General features: G+C 45.5%; 1 protein-coding gene across 3 annotated transcripts in view; it reads left to right on the forward strand.

Moving 5' to 3' along the window:
• The window catches only part of slc7a2 (solute carrier family 7 member 2), a 240689-nt gene extending 228724 nt beyond the window's left edge, over nt 1–11965 (forward strand). For all 3 annotated transcript variants that reach the window (XM_072496865.1, XM_072496868.1, XM_072496866.1), the window contains exon 12: nt 3758–11965. In XM_072496865.1, the coding sequence (XP_072352966.1) occupies nt 3758–3936 (179 nt within the window). In that variant the 3' untranslated portion in view covers nt 3937–11965. The remainder of the gene's footprint in view (nt 1–3757) is intronic.
• The last annotated feature ends 7253 nt before the right edge of the window (nt 11966–19218 follow it).

Genomic DNA, 19218 nt, shown 5'->3' on the forward strand with positions numbered 1-19218 from the left:
ACCTCCAGTATGGAGTCGACCAGCTGCTGCCTAGCCGTCCTTTCCTCCCTAACTCTTCGCGCATTGAAGGCAATAATTTCCCCTCTAATCACAGCCTTTAGCACTTCCCAGAACATAGAGGGTGAGACCGTTTTGGTTGTTCTCCGCATATTCCGTGTATTTCGCTATGGCCTGTGATACCCTTTCGCTGAAAGCCTTGTCGGCCAATAGGGCAGTGTCCAAACTCCATGTGGGGCGTTGGGCCCTGCCCGTCTCCAACCTCACATCCATATAATGTGGAGCGTGGTCGGAGAATACAATTGCGGAGTACTCCATTTTGACCAGCCCTGGAAGCACCGCTTTCCTCACCACAAAGATGTCAATCCTGGTATAAATGTTGTGTACTGGGGAGAAGAAGGAGAACTCCTTCTGCCTGGGTGGGTGAACCTCCAAGGGTCCACCGCCCCCATCTGCTCCATAAAACGACAGAGTTTGAGCCATGTTTGAGGTCTTCTCTGTTTTGGGGTTTGATCTGTCTGTCCTTGGGTCCTGTACACAGTTAAAGTCCCCCCGCGCCTCCCCCACCAATGATCAGTTGGTGCTTCACTGTGTCAGGGATTTCGCCATGGTCTTTTTAATGAATTTTGTGTCGTCCCAGTTGGGAGTATACGCGTTAACGAGTACTGCCGATGCCCTATCCAGGGCTCCGCTGACCATGACATTCCCTGGGTCGCCTTAAACATTGTTCTCTTGTTGATCAGTATTGCCACCCCCCTGGCTCTCGTCCCGTAACAGGAATGGTAGGTCTGCCCCACCCAGCCCTTTCTTACCCGCAGTCGGTCCTGCTCTGTCAGGTATGTCTCTTGGAGGAAGACTATGTCGGCTTTCATATTTCTTAGGTGGGTGAAGACTCTGGATCTTTTCACTGGGCCGTTGAGTCCCCTTACGTTCCAGGTGACTATCCTGGTGGAGGGCTTCTGTCCTCCCATTGCTGTGGGATTAACCACACTTATCTGGTGGACGCGCTCCTGCACTCAGGTGTTTCTTCTTTGTTAGGGGGACATCCAAGATGGCCACTGTCACTGCTCTCCCCATGCACTCGGATCCCTGTGCTCCGGGGTTTCCCTTTGTCCAGGGGGCACCCAACGTGGCTGCCCACTATGCGTCCGCCACGTGGCTAGGCCCCTGCACTCCGGGGTCTCCCTTCACCCAGAGACCGTGCTGGGTAGTTGCTTGCAATGCTTCTTTGCTCCGGGCCCCTGGTTGTGGCCCTTCGTGGCCTTGTTAATGCTCTCGGTCTAGTCGTTTTTTCCCCCCCTCCCTGTGCCCCCCCCCCCCCCGATCCCTACCTTCCCCTCCCCCCCTATCTCCCACCTCCCGTGTTCCCCTCTTTTGTCCCCCTTTCCCCAGCTCCTATCCTCATTTGCTCCCCTGTCCTTGTTGTGTGTTCCCCGGCCTGGCAACGCCATCCCAGCTGGGCCAGCGCCGCGGCCCTGCTCTGCTGCATACCCCCGGCACTAGCTTTCCTGTTAGTGTGGTGACCCCCCCTCCCGGGAGTTACTGTCTGGCTTCTCCCTCGCCTACTCTCTGTAGTTATTGCCTGTTCTTTCCCCGTCTTACCCAGCACTCCTCTCACTTGCCACTTCGCTCTCCTTTCTCCGCCGTGTTTGTTCTTTTGTACAAGGTCACGATTTGCCACGCGAAGCGGTCCCTCGGGTCGTGGTTTGCCATTTGTCGTTCAGGGTGTGTTTTGTGGGGGGTGGGGGCGAGGTGCTTCCTCGCATCTCCGCCTTGTCGGCTCATCGGTGTGCTGTTGCTCCGTGCCAGGGGCCCATTATTGCTTCCCCTGCTGTTGCTGTTCCAACCCGCACTCCTCACCAAAATTTGTTTGCCTCGGCGGGGGCTGTGAAGAAATGTTCTTTGCCTTGGTGTGTGATCCAGAGCTTCGCTGGGTGCAGCATACCAAAGCGGACGCCGTTCTTGTACAGGGTTGGTTTTGCCCTATTGAACTCAGCCTGTTTCCTGGCCAGGTCTGCCCTGTGTCCTGGTATATCCTAATACTGTGTCCTTCCCAGCAGCAGTTCTTGGCCTGTCTGACCCAGCCCAGGATTCTTTCACGGTCCTGGTACCGGTGCAGTTTGGCTATTACTGCCCTCGGTTGCCCCCCTGCTTTAGGTTTCGGGTGCACCGACCGGTGTGGCCTGTCCATTTCTGGTGGGCTGGAGAATGTCTCCCTCCCCCCCTAAGTTGCCCAGCATCTCGACCATGTATACCGTGGGGTCCCTGCCTTTGATACGCCCACAATTCGCAAGTTTTGCCTTTTCGAGCAGTTCTCTTGATCTTCCACTTTGCACTTCGTCGTAACCAACCTCGCCACCTCCTTCTCCAGTGCCACGATCCGATCGCTCTGGTCGGTTACGGCCTTTTCCAACTCTTTGGTGGTCGCCTCCTGGGCTTCTAGTCTCTTCTCTGCTCTGCTCAGGGCGAGCTGTATTTGAGCCAGTGTCTCAGCCACCGCTGCCTTCACCTCGGCCTCAATATCTGCTTTTACCTCCGCCTTTATTTCCTGCTGGTGCTCCCTCAGCGCCTTGGTGAAGGAAGCCTTCCAGTTCCCCCCTGATGCAGGAGGGATTTGTTCTTGTCTGTCCTGCTCTGTTTGTTTCGGCAAAACTTGCGCTGCGCCTCCTCATGAGCCGGTTGGCTCGTCTGAGTGTGGTCGCCCCTGGCCCCTTCTACTCCTGTGTCTGTTCTGCCTCTAGCTTGGTTTCCTTTGGGCATTTTTGCTTGTAATACCTCACTTTATTCCTTCCTCTGTCCTATTAAGGTTGGGGAATGGATTGCTGCGTCTTTTTGACGAATTATGTTGAAACGTGGCTGTTTTTCGGGTGCACGGGAGGAGAGCCACCGGATGTCCCCCGACGGTATGGATCTAACATTGTCCTGCCATTCGGGAACCTCGTGTGGCGGCCGCAGACTCGGTACAGGGCCACCACAGTCGGGGGAGGGTCAATCGGAGGGCAGGTGGGGTTTCATTCGGGACTGTGGGCTATGTGTGCGGGCGGTCCGGGGCGGGCAAGCAGCCGATGCGGGGCACTATTTAGGCGGTTCTGGTCCATGGGCTGAGTCCTCCATGGAGCACGGCGCAGCCGCTGGAGGCCGTCGCCGTGCCCATCCGTGGCCTCTGACCTGGGAGTGCGGGGGGCCGTATCGGCATCTAGAGCTGCGAGCTCTATGATAGCTGCCTGCTAGCCCCCAGCAAAATGGGGAATCTGTGGCCTTTTGACATCAGATATAGTCCCAAAAATGGAGAATCCAGCCCGAGGTTCTAAGACTTTAATAGATTGGAAAGGTTCAATAATGATGTTAGTTAAGCAAAACAGTTTTTCCAGTCTTGCGGAGATTCGGTTGCTTTCTGTCTAAGCTTCCCAGTGGTGTATTTATTCACATGAACCTGTGTTACAACTAACTACTTAAAGAATGTTCACTAAACATGACTAAAGGATGGAAGGAGTGGCTTTACTGAAAGACAACCTTACCTAAAACTATCTTCAAATATTCTTTTCCCTATCAAAATCCAGCATTTTATAGCGACAGTGAATGCAGAATATTTATAATTTTTCCTGAATTTTGACTTTCATTAAGAAAACTTCAGAAAATATTTCAATCTTCTTGAAATTTTAGTCAAATTTCCCTGTATGCTGTAATGTAAATAACCCTGTTGAACAATAACTGTACTTTCACATTTCCTGCTCCATTTATTAGTTTTTTCTGTTTAAAGGATTCGTAATCTATTTTGGTTATGGCATCAGACATAGTTTGGAAGGGCACCACGATGATGAATCAGTGCACAAAGAAACTGAGAACATAAAGAATTTAGAAGGAATGGACGACAATGAAATGGCAACTGAGCTTGACCAGTTTATTCTGCATGAAAAGACAAGTGAATGTTCGCTTTAAAGGGCAATGTAACATGCCAGTTTGCCACATGAGACATGTTTGTGTTATCAGGAGCAATGAAGTTGTATTGACTTTGGTCTCAGAATTTAGTAAAACTCTTAATAGACAAATTGTACTAACAAAAGAGCGTTTTGCAGCAGATCACCTTAAATTGCTTATAGAGGAACTGGATGTTTGCTGATTAGCTGCAAGTACCTCAATATCACATGCGGTGGTACCATGATTGATTTAGTCTATTCAAAATAATGTTGAGTGAAAAGCTAAATAATATTTTCCCAAAACAGTAGTATCTCTGCCATGAGAAGACTGTCTACTGGGAGGCAAGTTGTTTTTCTGAACAGCAGCAAAAGAAAGTGATTTTTTTTGTAAACCATTTGGCAGTGCAAGACAGAGATTATCACTGTCCTTAAGATTTTCTATAATTCCAAATTATTTAATTTTCGGTGGGTGCTATTGCATGAATTCAGAATGTGAGATATGAGAACATACGAAATAGAAGTAAGAGTCGGCCATATAGCCTTCTCAAGCCTGCTCTGCAGAATTAAATCACTTGCGGACTTTCTTTTTAGCATTCACTTTTTAAAAAACTAAATCGAAAAGAGAAACCTCCGAGGCAGTTGGCTTTAGAAACAAAAAAGGGGAGAGGAGAAATGTGCATTTTCTTCTTTCACTAAACTCAGCAAACTCTGGAAAATATCACCCTAAATCTAAACTATTCTAAAAAATGTTGGCCTTTGATACATTTAACTGCAAATGTTAGTTTGTAACCACTAAATCTTAGTCCATCTTTTTAGGACAAAAGGGTTCAGATCACACACGAGTGTTTCAGGTTTATCTGAAAATGTGATAACCATTCATGATTCTAAACTTCAAAACCTATAAAGCAAGCCATTTACTGTGAATTAACAAAAGATTTAATGCTGACAAGTCCTTAAAAGGGATGTTTCTATCTATTTCAGTGGTGCTGTATTTTTGTTTAACTCATTGTCATCTTCACTTGAAGGAACATTCTAGAAAAAACAATGAACCCCTTGCCATCATGTAGTGATGAGTTTGTGATTCTCAACACCAATCATAAAATGGTAGCAGCACAGAAAGAGGCCATTCAAAATCATGTACATCAGCTCGTTGCAAGAATAATTCAAATAGTTGCACTCCCCTGCTCTTTCCCTGTTGTTCTTTCTCTTTAGATGCTTAGACAATTCCTTTATGAAAGCCATAATTGAGTCTGCTTCCACCACGCTCTCAGACAGTGTAATCCAGATCCTATCCACTCACTGTGTAAAAAGGTTTCCCCCTGTCATCATTAGGTGTTTTTATCAATCATCTTAAATCATTGGCCTCTGGTTCATAACCTAATGGGAACAGCTTCTATTTAAATTTTCTACATGTACCCGTCACAATTTCGAACACTTCTCAATTCCGTCTCCAGGGAGAACCACAACTTCTCAAATCATTCCACATCACTGCAGCACCTTATCCCTGGAATCGTTCTCATAAATCTTTTTTGCATCCTCTCTAAAGCCTTCACATCCTTCCCAAAGTGCGGTGTCCAAAATTGGACACAATTTGAGGCAAAACATGTGTTTCATAAAGGTTAATCATAGGTTCCTATGCTGTATTGTTCTTTGTTCCTTGTTTTTGCACTCTATGCCTATGTTCATAAAGCCCAGTATGCCTTTTCAACCACTTTCTTAACCTGCCCTGCCACCTTCAATGCTTTGTGCATGTATACTCCTGGTCTCTCTGCTCCTGCACACCCTTTAGAATTTTATCCTTTATGTTTCCTCTCCGGTTCTTCAGACAAATATGTATCACTTTGCACTTCTCTCCATTAAGTTTCATCATGTGACCACCATTTCCACTGGGTCCTATTGGAGTCTATCACTATCCCCCTCACAGTTAATACTATTTCTGAGTTTTGTGCCATCTGAAAAGTTTTGAAATTGTGCCGTCACCCTAAGTCTAGGTCATTAATATATGTCATGAAAAGCAGTGATCCTAGTACTGACCCATGGGGAACCCCAGGGTATGCCTTTCTCCAGTTTGCAAAACAATCAGTCATTCCTATTCTGTTTCAAGTGCTTAGTAAAATATCACCTATGATGCAGGAGTTTGCAGATCAACTGTTTTGAAGCCTGTATGAATTTTGGCTGGAATGTATCGTGGTGGGGGATGGGTGCTGTTCTGAAGCCACCTCTTTACTCCCCACACCACGAGCAAAAGTTACTTTCATGATGAATCGTGTTAAGGGTTTTTATTCAGGTGATGGATATCCCATGTTTAATTGCTGAATCGATGGAATCAGCTAACACTTTGTTTTGTTCCCAATCATAGTCTTGTTCCTTCGAGGTATAGTTTCTTAACCTAATTTGGATGCCTAAGTTTCAGTAGAGTTATTACTGAAGGGGCACAATTTTGAAGTGCGCTGTGGGCAAATAAAACCAACTGAGGAAGCAGCAGTTAACTTTTAATCAAAACTGTTATCTATTGTTTATTTTAATTACAAGGGCAACAAAACCACCATGTATACATATTTACATATAGTGAACTTAAAGGAGCCTGCCAGCTCAAATCTTTTGAATGACATTAACCTTTATCTATTTCACAATATTCACTTGTCCTCAACTGGTGATCAGTTAATATTGGCAAGACTTAGAAAAGATATTTTCATAATAGAATCTGCTGCTCATAATAAATGTACTGTTCTCACTGCTCATTGTGCTGAAACACAAAATATGCTGGAAGGAAAGGTACAAATTGTCCCTTTTCTTTCCCAAATTAATCCTGATTAGTTTATTCATTTGATCAAATTGCTGAAGCCTTAAGATACGGTTTATAAAAATACAACTCATTCATAATACTGCTTAATTAGAGTGATATTCTTTGAGAATATTTTGGTGAATTAAATTAATAGATCTACTTCAAGAAGATAGCACACAAAATTATTGAATATCAAATTTTATTGGATGAAACAACTTGATTAGGCAAATGTTGACCAAAGGGTCCTTGATAATTCTAATCTTTGAATGAAAATAATTAACTGTATGTATGAAAACATTGATTTATTTTAATTTTGCTCTGCAACTGAGAACTAATTTTCCGACATGAGCAAGTGGCAGGGTGCTGATACTCAACATAATAAGTTCCCAGTCTCAGACATGCCATCAAGAAAAGTGGAAACGAGGAACAGCTACTGGAACAAGAAGGACAAAATGTTTAAACGATTAATTTCAGGCTTTAGGTTAAACCTCTGAGTTCAGCAGATGGTATTGGCATTAGGTAAAGAATAGGTTTGCCTGCCTGTCCACTAAACTGGAACATAGCAAATAATATTGAGGAATAAGAACTGTTTTTGATTAACAAGAGATTCAAAAATAATTGAACAAATACTTCTATAAAATCTGCTGACTTTATTTTATTTTGTAATCCATCAGTGAACACATTCCCAATTGCAATTCAGAGCCAAAGACGAACTAAAAATAATATTACTTTGAATTGTTACTGCCCAATCAAAAGTATTTTTTGCATCTTTTTGTCAGTAAAAATTATTTTATCTTCAGTAATTAAGGGGGACTTGGCCACTACCCATGATGTCACTGCAATGATATAGAGCTCTTCAAACTACAAAGTAAGTTGACTGAGCAGATGACCCACCCAGAATGTAAAAATAGGGCAGGTGCTACAGCAAACTGATAACCCATTTCACCAGATTACTGTGCAGCGAAGGTAATCATTGCAACATGAGGGCGATCACTGATGAGTTACAAAAGGTCTGGCAGATACTGTGGTAAAATTCATCAGTACATTTCTTTGCATCTTTGCGGTAATGTTTTCAAAGCCTAAGATGCAAAAAAAAGAATAGATATGTTTGTAAGAAGAAAAACATTAAACAGTGAAATTTAAGAATGTTTTTTGCCTATCACTTGTTCCACAGACCATGTACAACCTGCCATGTCGAAGACTATTTGCCTCCTTAGCTCTTTTTGAGAATGTTCTGTATATATCTCCATCCTGATTCCCAAAGGGTAACATGGTTTTCTTTTATAGCCTGGCTGGGAATATTTTTTAATGGATTCTGTATAAAAGTGTTTTTGTGAATAGATGAAAATATAGTCAAATGCACAAATATATATGCATAGTTTCAAAAATACTTACCTTTTAGATCAAAATTGTTAAAAGCTCCTGAAAGGATTGGGAAATGGTTTATTTGTTCAGCTATGTTATAATTTTCACAACTATCCCCATCTCCTAACTGCAAAACCAAGTGACTTTGTTATGAATATCTTCAAATCTAAGTGGAGAGCTAACATTGGTGGCAGAAATTTCAGCTGTGTCAGTGTACTTCTCAGAGATCTCGCCACAATCTGCTGGCTCTACACTTCTCACATGCTCCACTCATGGGATCAGAAACCAACATGAGCTGGCACCGTCAGGAGAGAACAACATTTTTGGGAAGGGAAGAATTTATCAATCCGTTTTCAATTTTGGTTTGGAAATCCTATAATGAGATGGCATCACATAGAAACCAATGGGGATGCACAATTCCTAACCAAAGTATGATCTAAACCTTTGTTGAGGCTAAAACATTCCCTAATATGGTGTGTTCATCAAGACACTGTCACAAAGTAGTTCATTGGTTATGGAAATAATATCTGGTTGGACCAGATTCATCACCTGTAAAAGGTGCTCCAGTCAATAGTTGAGGGATATTAATGGCAAGAAATCAATGGTATAGGTTCTCCTGATAGAAGGAAAAGGTGTGCTGTCGGGAGGTACAAACAGAAGTGAAATGGAAAGGAAGAAAACAGAAAACGGTTTATATTTATGACATGTTTCATGGCATCAGGATGTCTCAAATCATTTTATAGTGAATGAAGTATTTTTGAAGTGGAGGGAACTGTGATAGCCAATTTGCACACAGTAAAGTGCCCTTTTTTTGCGTAGTGCTAAGGGATCTTTTAGGAGCTGTGAAGGCCTCAGTTTAACATCGCATGCCAAACACAGGAGGTGAGATTTTAACTCATTCAGCACCCACGAACTTTCAGTTATAATCACCCAGCATCTGACAGTGCAGCTTCCTTTATCACCACCAAAATGTCAGCCTAGGTTATATGTTGAAGTCTTTGGATTGGGGCTGGACCCTACGACCTGTTGACCTACTGATGACACTGAGCCAACCCTGATACCTGTAACTGTAAATCAAATTGAGGTTTCACTATCAATCCCGGCCTGTGCTGAGTTTTGTTCTGGTTCGTTATGGGGATGTGGGCATCGTTCGATTTGCCAATATCTATTGCCTATCCCCAATTGCTCTTGAGATGGAGGTGGTGAGCCACTGCCTTGAACCGTTGCAATCCATGTGGTATAGGTACACCCACAGTGCTGTTAGGAAGGAAATTCCAGGATTTGGACCTAGCAACAGTGAAGGAAGAGATATATTTCCAAGTTAGGATGGGGAACTTGCAGGTGGTGATGTTCCCATTCATCTGCTGCCTGTGTCCTTCAAGATGGTAGTGGTTGTGAGTTTAGAAGGTACTGTTGAAAGAGCCTTGGTGAGTTGCGGCAGTGCATCTTGTAGATGGTACACACTGCTGCCACTGTGCGTTGGTGGTGGAGGGAGTGAATAATTAAGGTGGTGGATGAGCTCCCAGTCAAGCAGGATGTTTTGCACTGGATTGTGTCGAACTTGTTGGAATTGCACGCATCCAGGCAAGTTGAGAGTATTCCATCCTGACTTTTGTTGTGGAAATAGGAGACAGGCCTTGGGGAGTCAGGAGGTAAGGTACTTGCCACAGAATTCCTAGCCTCTGACCTGCTCTTGTAGCCACAGTATGACTGGTCCACGGCAGTGCTAGTCAATAATTCCCCAGAATATTAATAGAAATGCCATGGAGTGTCAAGAGGAAGTGGTTAGATTGTTTCTTGTTGAAGATAGTCATTGCCTGCCACTTGTGTATCTTGAATGTTACTTGCCATTTATCAGCCCAAGCCTGAATGTTGTCCAGATCTTACTGCTTATGGACATGGACTACTTTAATGTCTGAGGAGTTGCGAATGGTACTGAACATTTTGCAATCATTCCTACTTCTGACCTTGATGGAGGAAAGGTCATTGATGAAGTAGCTAAAGATGGTTGGCCTAGGACACTACCCTGGGAATTCCTGCAGTGATGTCCTGGGAGTGAGATGATTGACTTCCAACAACCACAAATCATCTTCCTTTGTGCTAGGTATGACTCCAACCAATAGATTGTTCCCCCAATTTCAATTTTGCCAGAGCTCCTTGATGCCAGTCAAATATTGCCTTGATGTCAAGGGCAGTCATTCTCACCTCTGCAGTTCATCTCTTTTGTCCATGCCTGGGCCAAGGATGTATTGAGGTTAGAAGCTGAGTGGCCCTGGCAGATAGAAATGGGCATTCTTCTGCACTGTAGGGATTCTATGGCTGATGAAAGATCTGCAGGCTTCATGACTCATAGGCCATCCGTTGTTATGTGAGACATCTGGTCATGTGCTATCAGTTCAGGTCATGGCCTGTTCTTTTTGCCACTTTCACTTTTTCTCTTCATTTTGCCATTTGTTCTCAAAATACTGGAATTCTTCCCACAGACTTAATAGCCCGGTCAACAACTCTTTCATCACATTACTGCTGATGGGGCAGTAATGGCCAGGTTAGATTTGCCCTGCTGTTTGCAGACAGGACATACTGGAGTAATTTGCCACATTGCCAGGTGGATCCCAGTGTTGTAGCTGTACTTGAACACCTTGACTGGGGATGCAGTTAGTTCTGAAGCACAAGCTTTCAGTGCTACAGCCAGAATGTTGTCAGGGCCCATAGCCTTTGCAGTATGCAGTGCCTTCAGCCATTTCTTGACATCACGTGGAGTGAATCAAATTGGCTAGACTGGCAACTGTGATCCTCAAGACCTGAAGAGGAGGCCAAGTTAGATCATCCACTTGACACTTAGCTGAAGACAGCAGCAATTTATAGAGCCTTTTCATCCAGTTAATTGTTTACCACCACCATTCACAACTGGAGGTAGCAGGACTGATATCATTTGTAGAGCCACTTCTACAATTGGACATAGTAGCCAAGTCTGGCAGAGAAAAATTAGCATGAGTTGCAGATCCTTAGTTAAGTCCTATCAACAGCAGCCCATTAGCTGTGACATCCATTTTGTCAAAAAGCCTGCGAATGAAGTTCTGGCCTCTGTGATATAATGGCCTGAGATAAAACAATTGCTGAAAATCTGAAAAAAATGCTATCAATATACAGCAGACTTGTCAGCACTGGCTAAGAGCAAAGGCATTTTGAGTTTTGGGTGTAATTTCTGCCTTCTTTCCACGGAAGCTGATGAACTTGGTATTTCCAGAACTGGGTTCCACAAAGAATGGCTGTTTTTGTATCATTGTTCCAGTGATATTGTCTCTCAGTAGAGTCAATGTCTTCAGGAGTCATGTCAGAGAGGCTAATGCAATTAACAAAATGGCTTCATTTGCTGGTAAACTTGGAAAATGTCTTTTGAAAACTAATTGAATATTTGAACCACTTACATTTATCAGTAGAGATTTATTTTTATAATTTATGTTTAGCTGTAATTATGATATTAAGGATTAAATTACTTCACTCATAAACGCATCGAAATAATATATCTGTGATGCCAAACTGATTGAATCTAATCAGTTGTACTTTAAAGAATTTGTGTGCATTTTCTTGTAACATTGGGTAACTAGTTACTGTAGTGACCTCTGTATGTGCTTGTACATAAGGGGTTAATGTATAATCAGTAACACCACATGATCACTAGAGGTCCGGACCAACAGGGGTACAAAAGAAACCACATTGGGTCTATTTCCCTCTCTTTTGGATGGTCTGTGACAAGGACAGGATATCAGATTAGTTCAGATGGTTAATGGAGTTACATATAGTTACTCTAGTTAGATCTTGTTAACCTTATCACTAGTATCAATGTTAAAGTAAAGAACTCATGCAATTATTGTTATACTCAATAAACCTTTTGTTACTACTGGACGAGTTCAAGTCTTCTTCGAGATTCAGAACACCTCATCAGTAACCAAGGTTTGAGTAACACATATTACACTTCGTAGTATATCAAGATAATACAGGAGTGTAATAAAAGAGTTACCAAACTGTATAATGCTTTATTCTGTTATTAAATTAGCTTCCTGTATTTCTAATATACTGTAGTAACAATGGAAAAATAACGTCAATGTATATTTGTTTTAAACCACCTCACTCTATATAATTACCCCACATTTGCAAATCGTACACTAATGTTGAAAACTGAACGTGAAAAATGCTGTTAATATTGAGATATGAGCAGCTGAACAACTGTGGCAAACTTTTCAATATATCCATTACCTTCTGGGAAATGTAATTTACGCATTTTATATGTAGAAAACACCAAAGAGATGGAACTGTGGTACAAATACCTGGTCTGGTTTTAAAAAAGAACTTAAATTGTCCTCAACTAAAATTCACCTACCTCCAGTATTGGTGGTAACTACTGTAAAAGATGATCGGCAATCTTTTTTTTTAAATATATTTTATTGAAAATTTTTTCTAAACAACATTTTTCCCTCTTACAGAGCAAACAAAACAATAACAAAGCAGAAATTTTTAACAATACACAGGTAACAAAACCCCATTATCCATTGACCTCAACTAAACTAAACCCCCCTCCCCTTCCCCCTGGGCTGCTGCTGCTGGTCATCTATCTCCCCTCTAACGTCCCCCTAGGTAGTCGAGAAATGGCTGCCACCGCCTGGTGAACCCTTGAGCCGATCCTCTCAGGGCAAACTTTATCTGCTCCAGTTTAATAAACCCCGCCATATCATTTACCCAGGCCTCCAGTCCGGGGGGTTTTGCCTCCTTCCACGAGTAGGATCCTGCGCCGGGCTACTAGGGACGCAAAGGCCACAACATCGGCCTCTTTCGCCTCCTGCACTCCCGCAACTCCAAATAGAGCTAACCCCCAGCCTGGTTTGACCCGGGCCTTCACCACGTGCGAAATCACTCCCGTCACTCCCTTCCAATACCCTTCCAGTGCCGGGCACGCCCAAAACATATGTGCGTGGTTTGCTGGGCTCCCGCCACACCTCCCGCATTTGTCCTCCACTCCAAAGAACCTGCTCAATCTTGCCCCCGTTATGTGTGCTCTATGTAGCACCTTAAATTGAATCAGGCTAAGCCTGGCGCATGAAGAAGAGGAATTTACCCTGCTTAGGGCATCCGCCCACATACCCTCCTCTATGTCCTCCCCTAATTCTTCTTCCCACTTTCCCTTTAGTTCACCCACCGACTCCGCCCCCTCTTCCCTCATCTCTTTGTAAATCTCTGACACCTTGCCCTCTCCGACCCACGCCCCTGAAAGCACCCTGTCCTGTATCCCCTGTGTCGGGAGCAACGGAAATTCCCGCACCTGTTGTCTAGTAAACGCCCTCACCTGCATATATCTCAAAAAATTTCCCCGGGGCAACTTATACTTTTCCTCCAATGCTCCCAAACTCGCAAAAGTCCCATCTATAAATAAATCTCCCACCTTCCTAATTCCCGACTGGTACCAGCTCTGAAATCCTCCATCCATTCTTCCTGGGGCGAACCAATGGTTGTTCCTGATAGGGGACCCCACCAGGGCTCCCCGCACCCCTCTCTGTCGCCTCCACTGTCCCCATATGTTCAGTGTTGCCGCCACCACCGGGTTCGTGGTATACTTTTTAGGTGAGAACGGTAGCGGCGCCGTCACCAGCGCCTCTAAACTCGTCCCTTTACAGGACTTTCTCTCCAGTCTTTTCCACGCCGCTCCCTCACCCTCCATCATCCATCTACGTATCATTGCCACATTGGCGGCCCAATAGTAATCACCCAAGTTCGGTAGTGCCAGTCCTCCTCTGTCCCTACTACGCTGAAGGAACCCCCTCCTTACTCTCAGAACTTTCCCTGCCCACACGAAGCTCGTGATGCTCCTATCTATTTTATTAAAAAAGGTCCTGGTGATTAATATAGGGAGACATTGAAAAACAAATAAGAACCTCGGGAGGACCATCATCTTAATTGCCAGCACCCTGCCCGCCAGCGACAGAGGCTGCATGTCCCACCTCTTGAAGTCCTCCTCCATTTGTTCTACCAGCCGTGTCAGATTAAGTCTGTGCAAGGTTCCCCAGCTCCTAGCGATCTGAATCCCCAGGTATCGGAAGTTTCTTTCCACTTTCCTTAGTGGTAAGCCTTCTATCTCTCTACTCTGGTCCCCTGGATGTATCACAAATAATTCACTCTTCCCCATGTTTAGCCTATACCCCGAGAATTCCCCGAACCTCCTCAAAATTCTCATAACCTCTATCATCCCCCCTGCTGGGTCCGACACGTATAACAATAGGTCATCTGCGTATAACGAGACTCGGTGTTCTTCTCCCCCTCTAATCACCCCTCTCCATTTCCTGGAGTCTCTCAACGCCATGGCCAGAGGTTCAAGTGCCAACGCAAACAATGGAGACAGCGGGCATCCCTGCCTTGTTCCCCTATATAATCGGAAATACGCCGATCTATGTCGACCTGTAACTACGCTTGCCGTTGGTGCCCCATAAAGAAGTCTAACCCAGCTAATAAACCCATTCCCAAACCCAAACCTCCTTAACACTTCCCATAAATACTCCCACTCCACCCTATCAAATGCCTTCTCTGCGTCCATTGCCGCCACTATCTCTGCCTCCCCCTCCACTGGGGGCATCATTATCACCCCTAAGTCGTCGCACGTTAACATTCAGTTGTCTCCCTTTTACGAACCCTGTCTGGTCTTCGTGCACCACCCCCGGGACACAGTCCTCTATCCTCGATGCCAGTACCTTTGCCAGCAATTTGGCGTCCACGTTCAATAGGTCTATAGGACCCGCACTGCAACGGATCTTTGTCCCTCTTCAAAATTAGCGATATCGTCGCCTCCGACATCGTCGAGGGTAGAGTCCCCCCTTCCCTGGCCTCATTGAACGTCCTCGCCATTAACGGGGCCAACAAGTCCACATATTTTCTGTAATATTCCACCGGGAACCCATCTGGCCCCGGGGCCTTCCCTGGTTCCCAGTCCCTTAATAACCTCGTCCACGTCAATCGGTGCCCCCAGGCCTGCCACCTCCTGCTCCTCCACTTCCGGGAACCTCAATTGGTCCAGGAACTGCCTCATCCCCTCCTCGCCCTCTGGGGGTTGAGACCTATACAGTTCCTCATAGAAGGTCTTGAACACCTCATTTATCTTTCCTGCCCTTCGCACCGTGTCTCCCCTTTCGTCTCTAATTCCTCCTATCTCCCTCGCTGCTGCCCTCTTTCGCAATTGGTGCGCCAACAGGCAACTAGCCTTTTCCCCATATTCATACCTCCTCCCCGTGCCTTCCTCCACAGTACCTCCGCCTTTCTGGTGGTCAGAAGGTCAAACTCCGTCTGGAGTCGTCTCCTCTCCCTGTACAACTCCTCCTCCGGGGTCTCTGCAAATTCCCTATCCACCCTTAAAATCTCCCCCAGTAATCTTTCCCTTTCCTTGACCTCTGTTTTCCTTTTGTGGGCCCCAATTGAGATCAGCTCTCCTCTGACCACCGCTTTTAATGCTTCCCAGACCACTCCCACAGGGACCTCGCCGTCATCATTGACCTCCAGGTATCTCTCAATACACCCCCGCACTCTTGCACACACTCCCTCATCCGCCATCAGTCCCACATCTAATCGCCAGAGTGTTCTCTGTTCCTTGTCCTCACCTACTTCCAGGTCCACCCAATGTGGGGCATGATCCAAAACCGCTATGGCTGAGTACTCAGTTTCTTCCACCCTAGAGATCAGCGACCTTCCCAAAACAAAAAAATCTATCCGGGAGTACACTTTATGAACATGGGAGAAGAAGGAAAACTCCCTAACCCTAGGTCTAAGAAATCGCCATGGATCCACTCCCCCCATTTGGTCCATAAACCCCTTAAGTACCTTGGCCGCTGCCGGCCTTCTTCCGGTCCTTGAGCTGGATCTATCTAGCCCCGGGTCCAGCACCGTATTAAAGTCCCCTCCTAAAATCAAGTTTCCTGCCTCCAGGTCCGGAATACGCCCCAGCATCCGTCTCATGAATCCCGCATCGTCCCAATTTGGGGCATACACATTAACCAACACGACCTCCATTCCCTCCAGCCTACCACTCACCATTACATATCTACCTCCGCTATCTGCTACGATGTTCTTTGCTTCAAATGCTACCCGTTTCCCCACCAAAATGGCCACCCCTCTATTCTTTGCGTCCAGTCCTGAGTGGAACACCTGTCCCACCCATCCTTTCCTTAGCCTATCTTGGTCCGCCACCTTTAGGTGCGTTTCTTGGAGCATAGCCACGTCTGCCCTTAGTCCTTTTAAATGCGCGAGCGCTCGGGCCCTTTTTATCGGTCCGTTCAGGCCTCTCACGTTCTACATGATCAGCCTCACTAGGGGGCTACCTGCCCCCCTCCCGTGTCGACTAGCCATTACCTTCTCTAGGCCAGTCCCATATCCCGCCTCCGCGCTCCCGCTCGCTCCCCCAGCGTCGCACACCATCCCCGCTCACCCACTCTTTAGCCATTTCCTTTTGGATTTCCGCAGCAGCAACCCAGTTGTCCCCCCCCCCCCCCCGCTAGATTCTTATCTAGCTTGATTGCTCCCCCCATATCACTTCCGTAAGTCAACTGACCCCGGCTACTCCTGCTCACTCCTCGACCCCCCCCATGTGGGGGAACTCCCATCCGCCTTGCGCCTGTCTTCCCGCCTTATTCTTTCTGGCGCGGGAACATCCCTTTACCTGACCCGCCTCTTATGGTGCAGCTCCCTTTCCCCTCCCCCTCCCATTCCCCATTGATGATCGGCAATCTTAATGCTTTGATTCCTTTCTATTATGCCTTTGCCAGCCTTTTCATTAAATATCCCACTCAATCTTAAAATGGTTTTGGTTGCAATCCAGTCCAATACATGCTTGCTGTTTTCATATTTTACAATCAAGTTTTGTATAAAATGCAACTCCTAAATGATTTTTAAAATTCTTTATTTGCTGTAATCAACAAGCTGTTTCATGTCCACAATGAGATCATCCATAAGAGGCCTGGTTTTCAAGAAATCTTAAAATGTTCAAACTTTGCTGTCATTCCTGATTCTGCCTTGGGTACTTTCAGCAGATGCTGAGTACCATTTAGGTCATTACATCTTAGTCACTGTGTAAAAGGGATACAAACGACGGAGCTGTTGCTAGATAGTCAAATCTGCAGACACAGACTAGTATAGTGTAATATTTGTTAATGGGTGGCTGACTTGTAATTCTCTAATCATACCAAATGAAAATTAAGAGAAAACACCAGGAACTTGATCTACAAAATGTTCTCTCCATATCCCATATAAATAATCCCAGTAACTTTAGAGAGACATCATTTTTTGGATCCCAGGGTCTGATTGCAGCAATGCTATTGAGCGAGCTCAATGTCACAGAGTACTGTCAGAAGCATCAAGCACAAAAATTTCTACTCCTTCTGTAGGTTTGGTGCACATTTGAGCTTTGAATGCTGCTCTACATGGTTAATTTGTAAATGGATAATTCTGAGTGTAGTCAGCACTCCGGTACCCAAATAGTCACTCTTTATGGAGGAAAGGAAGTGGGCTGGACAGCGGCAATTAAATGTCACCATTTGGCAGCCTCCTGTGCTCCAATGTCTATGAACCAGGATCATCCTGGAAAGCAAAGGTCCTTTCTCTGCTACCATCTCCATAGACCCCTCCAGCTTCCCCCTTTATCCTCACTCCAAAAACAATTCTAAGGAGCTCATGAACTCCTTAGTCACTTAAGGGCAAAATGTTTCCCATCCTGCCACCAGAGCAGTCAGCGGGGAAAGCAGCCCATAGATCACGGCTGCCGCGCTACCTTTTAATGCTTCAAGGAGTTTTCATTGCCTGGAGATGGGTTTTCCATTCCACACTCAAGAAGAAGACCTGCTGCAGAGGGCTGCCAGTGAATCTGATTTGCTTTGTAGTCTCAGCAGCACCTGAGGAGCGGTGCCACTGCTGGGACCGCAAGAGGTCCCACGGGTCAAAGTGCCAGAGCCCCAGGATGGATAAGTGCAGGGTCCATGGCGAGGAAGGGAAGAGAGCAGCATGGGGAAGTTTTGGTTGTTCTTTAAAACCAATGGTGAGGGAGCACCCAGGTGGCCCAGACCTTGTGGAACCAATTTCATAAGGGGGCCAGTAATGAAATGAAAATCGCTTATTGTCACAAGTAGGCTTCAATGAAGTTACTGTGAAAAGCCCCTAGTCGCCACATTCCGGCGCCTGTTCGGGAGGCTGGTAAGGGAATTGAACCGTGCTGCTGGCCTGCTTTAAAAGCCAGCGATTTAGCCCAGTGTGCTAAACCAGCCCCTTTGAATGAAGGCTTACCCTGTCGCTGAGGCCTATGCATAATAACCTGTCAGACCATTTCTTCCATCCTTGAACATCTCCCGCTGGCCTCAAAATTGCAGCCTGCTTGAGAAGCAGCACTTAAGCTGCCATTATTGGCTATATACGGGTCTCAATTGAGACGAGGAAGGCAGGCTACCTTCAGCCTTGCTCACCCCCTCCACCCCCACAAAATTGCAGATTGGGCAGGGGAGCAATGGAAAGTACACCTGGGAAATTTTAATAGCCCCCCCCAACTACAAACTCATGAGCAGAGAATTCTAAAATTCTGTTGAAAAGGTTAGACCATCTGTTCAGATGCCCCTGCAGCATTCCTCCATCTCCTTTCTCAGCAAGTCAAATAACTAGTGATCTGAGGATTACTCCCAGTGCCACAAGCGAGTGAGGTCAGGAATTGAGTGATTGAACATGTGGTTGGAGAATTGGTGCAGGAGGGAGGGCATCAGATTTCTGAGGCTTTGCAACCAGTTCTGGGGCAAGTGGGACCTGTACAGCTGGACGGATTAAACCTTAACAGACTGGGACTAATAAACTCATAGGGAGATTTGCTAGTGCTATTGGGGAGGATTTAAACTAGTTTGTCAGTGGAATAGGAACATGAGGGGTAGCTCGAATTGTAAGAAATTAAGCTGGTAATGGGAAGTAGAAAAGTGGCAAGTGAGGGATGCACAGTAGCTAGCACTGCTTCCTCACAGCTCCAGAGACCCGGGTTCAATTTCGGCCTCGGGTGACTGACAGTGTGGAGTTTGCACTTCCTCTCTGTGTCTGTGTGGGTTTCCGTCAGGTGCTCCGGTTTCCTCTCACAGTCCAAAGATGTGCAGGGTA

This window comes from Scyliorhinus torazame, chromosome 3, assembly GCF_047496885.1.
Source record: "Scyliorhinus torazame isolate Kashiwa2021f chromosome 3, sScyTor2.1, whole genome shotgun sequence".
NCBI classification, from domain to species: domain Eukaryota; kingdom Metazoa; phylum Chordata; class Chondrichthyes; order Carcharhiniformes; family Scyliorhinidae; genus Scyliorhinus; species Scyliorhinus torazame.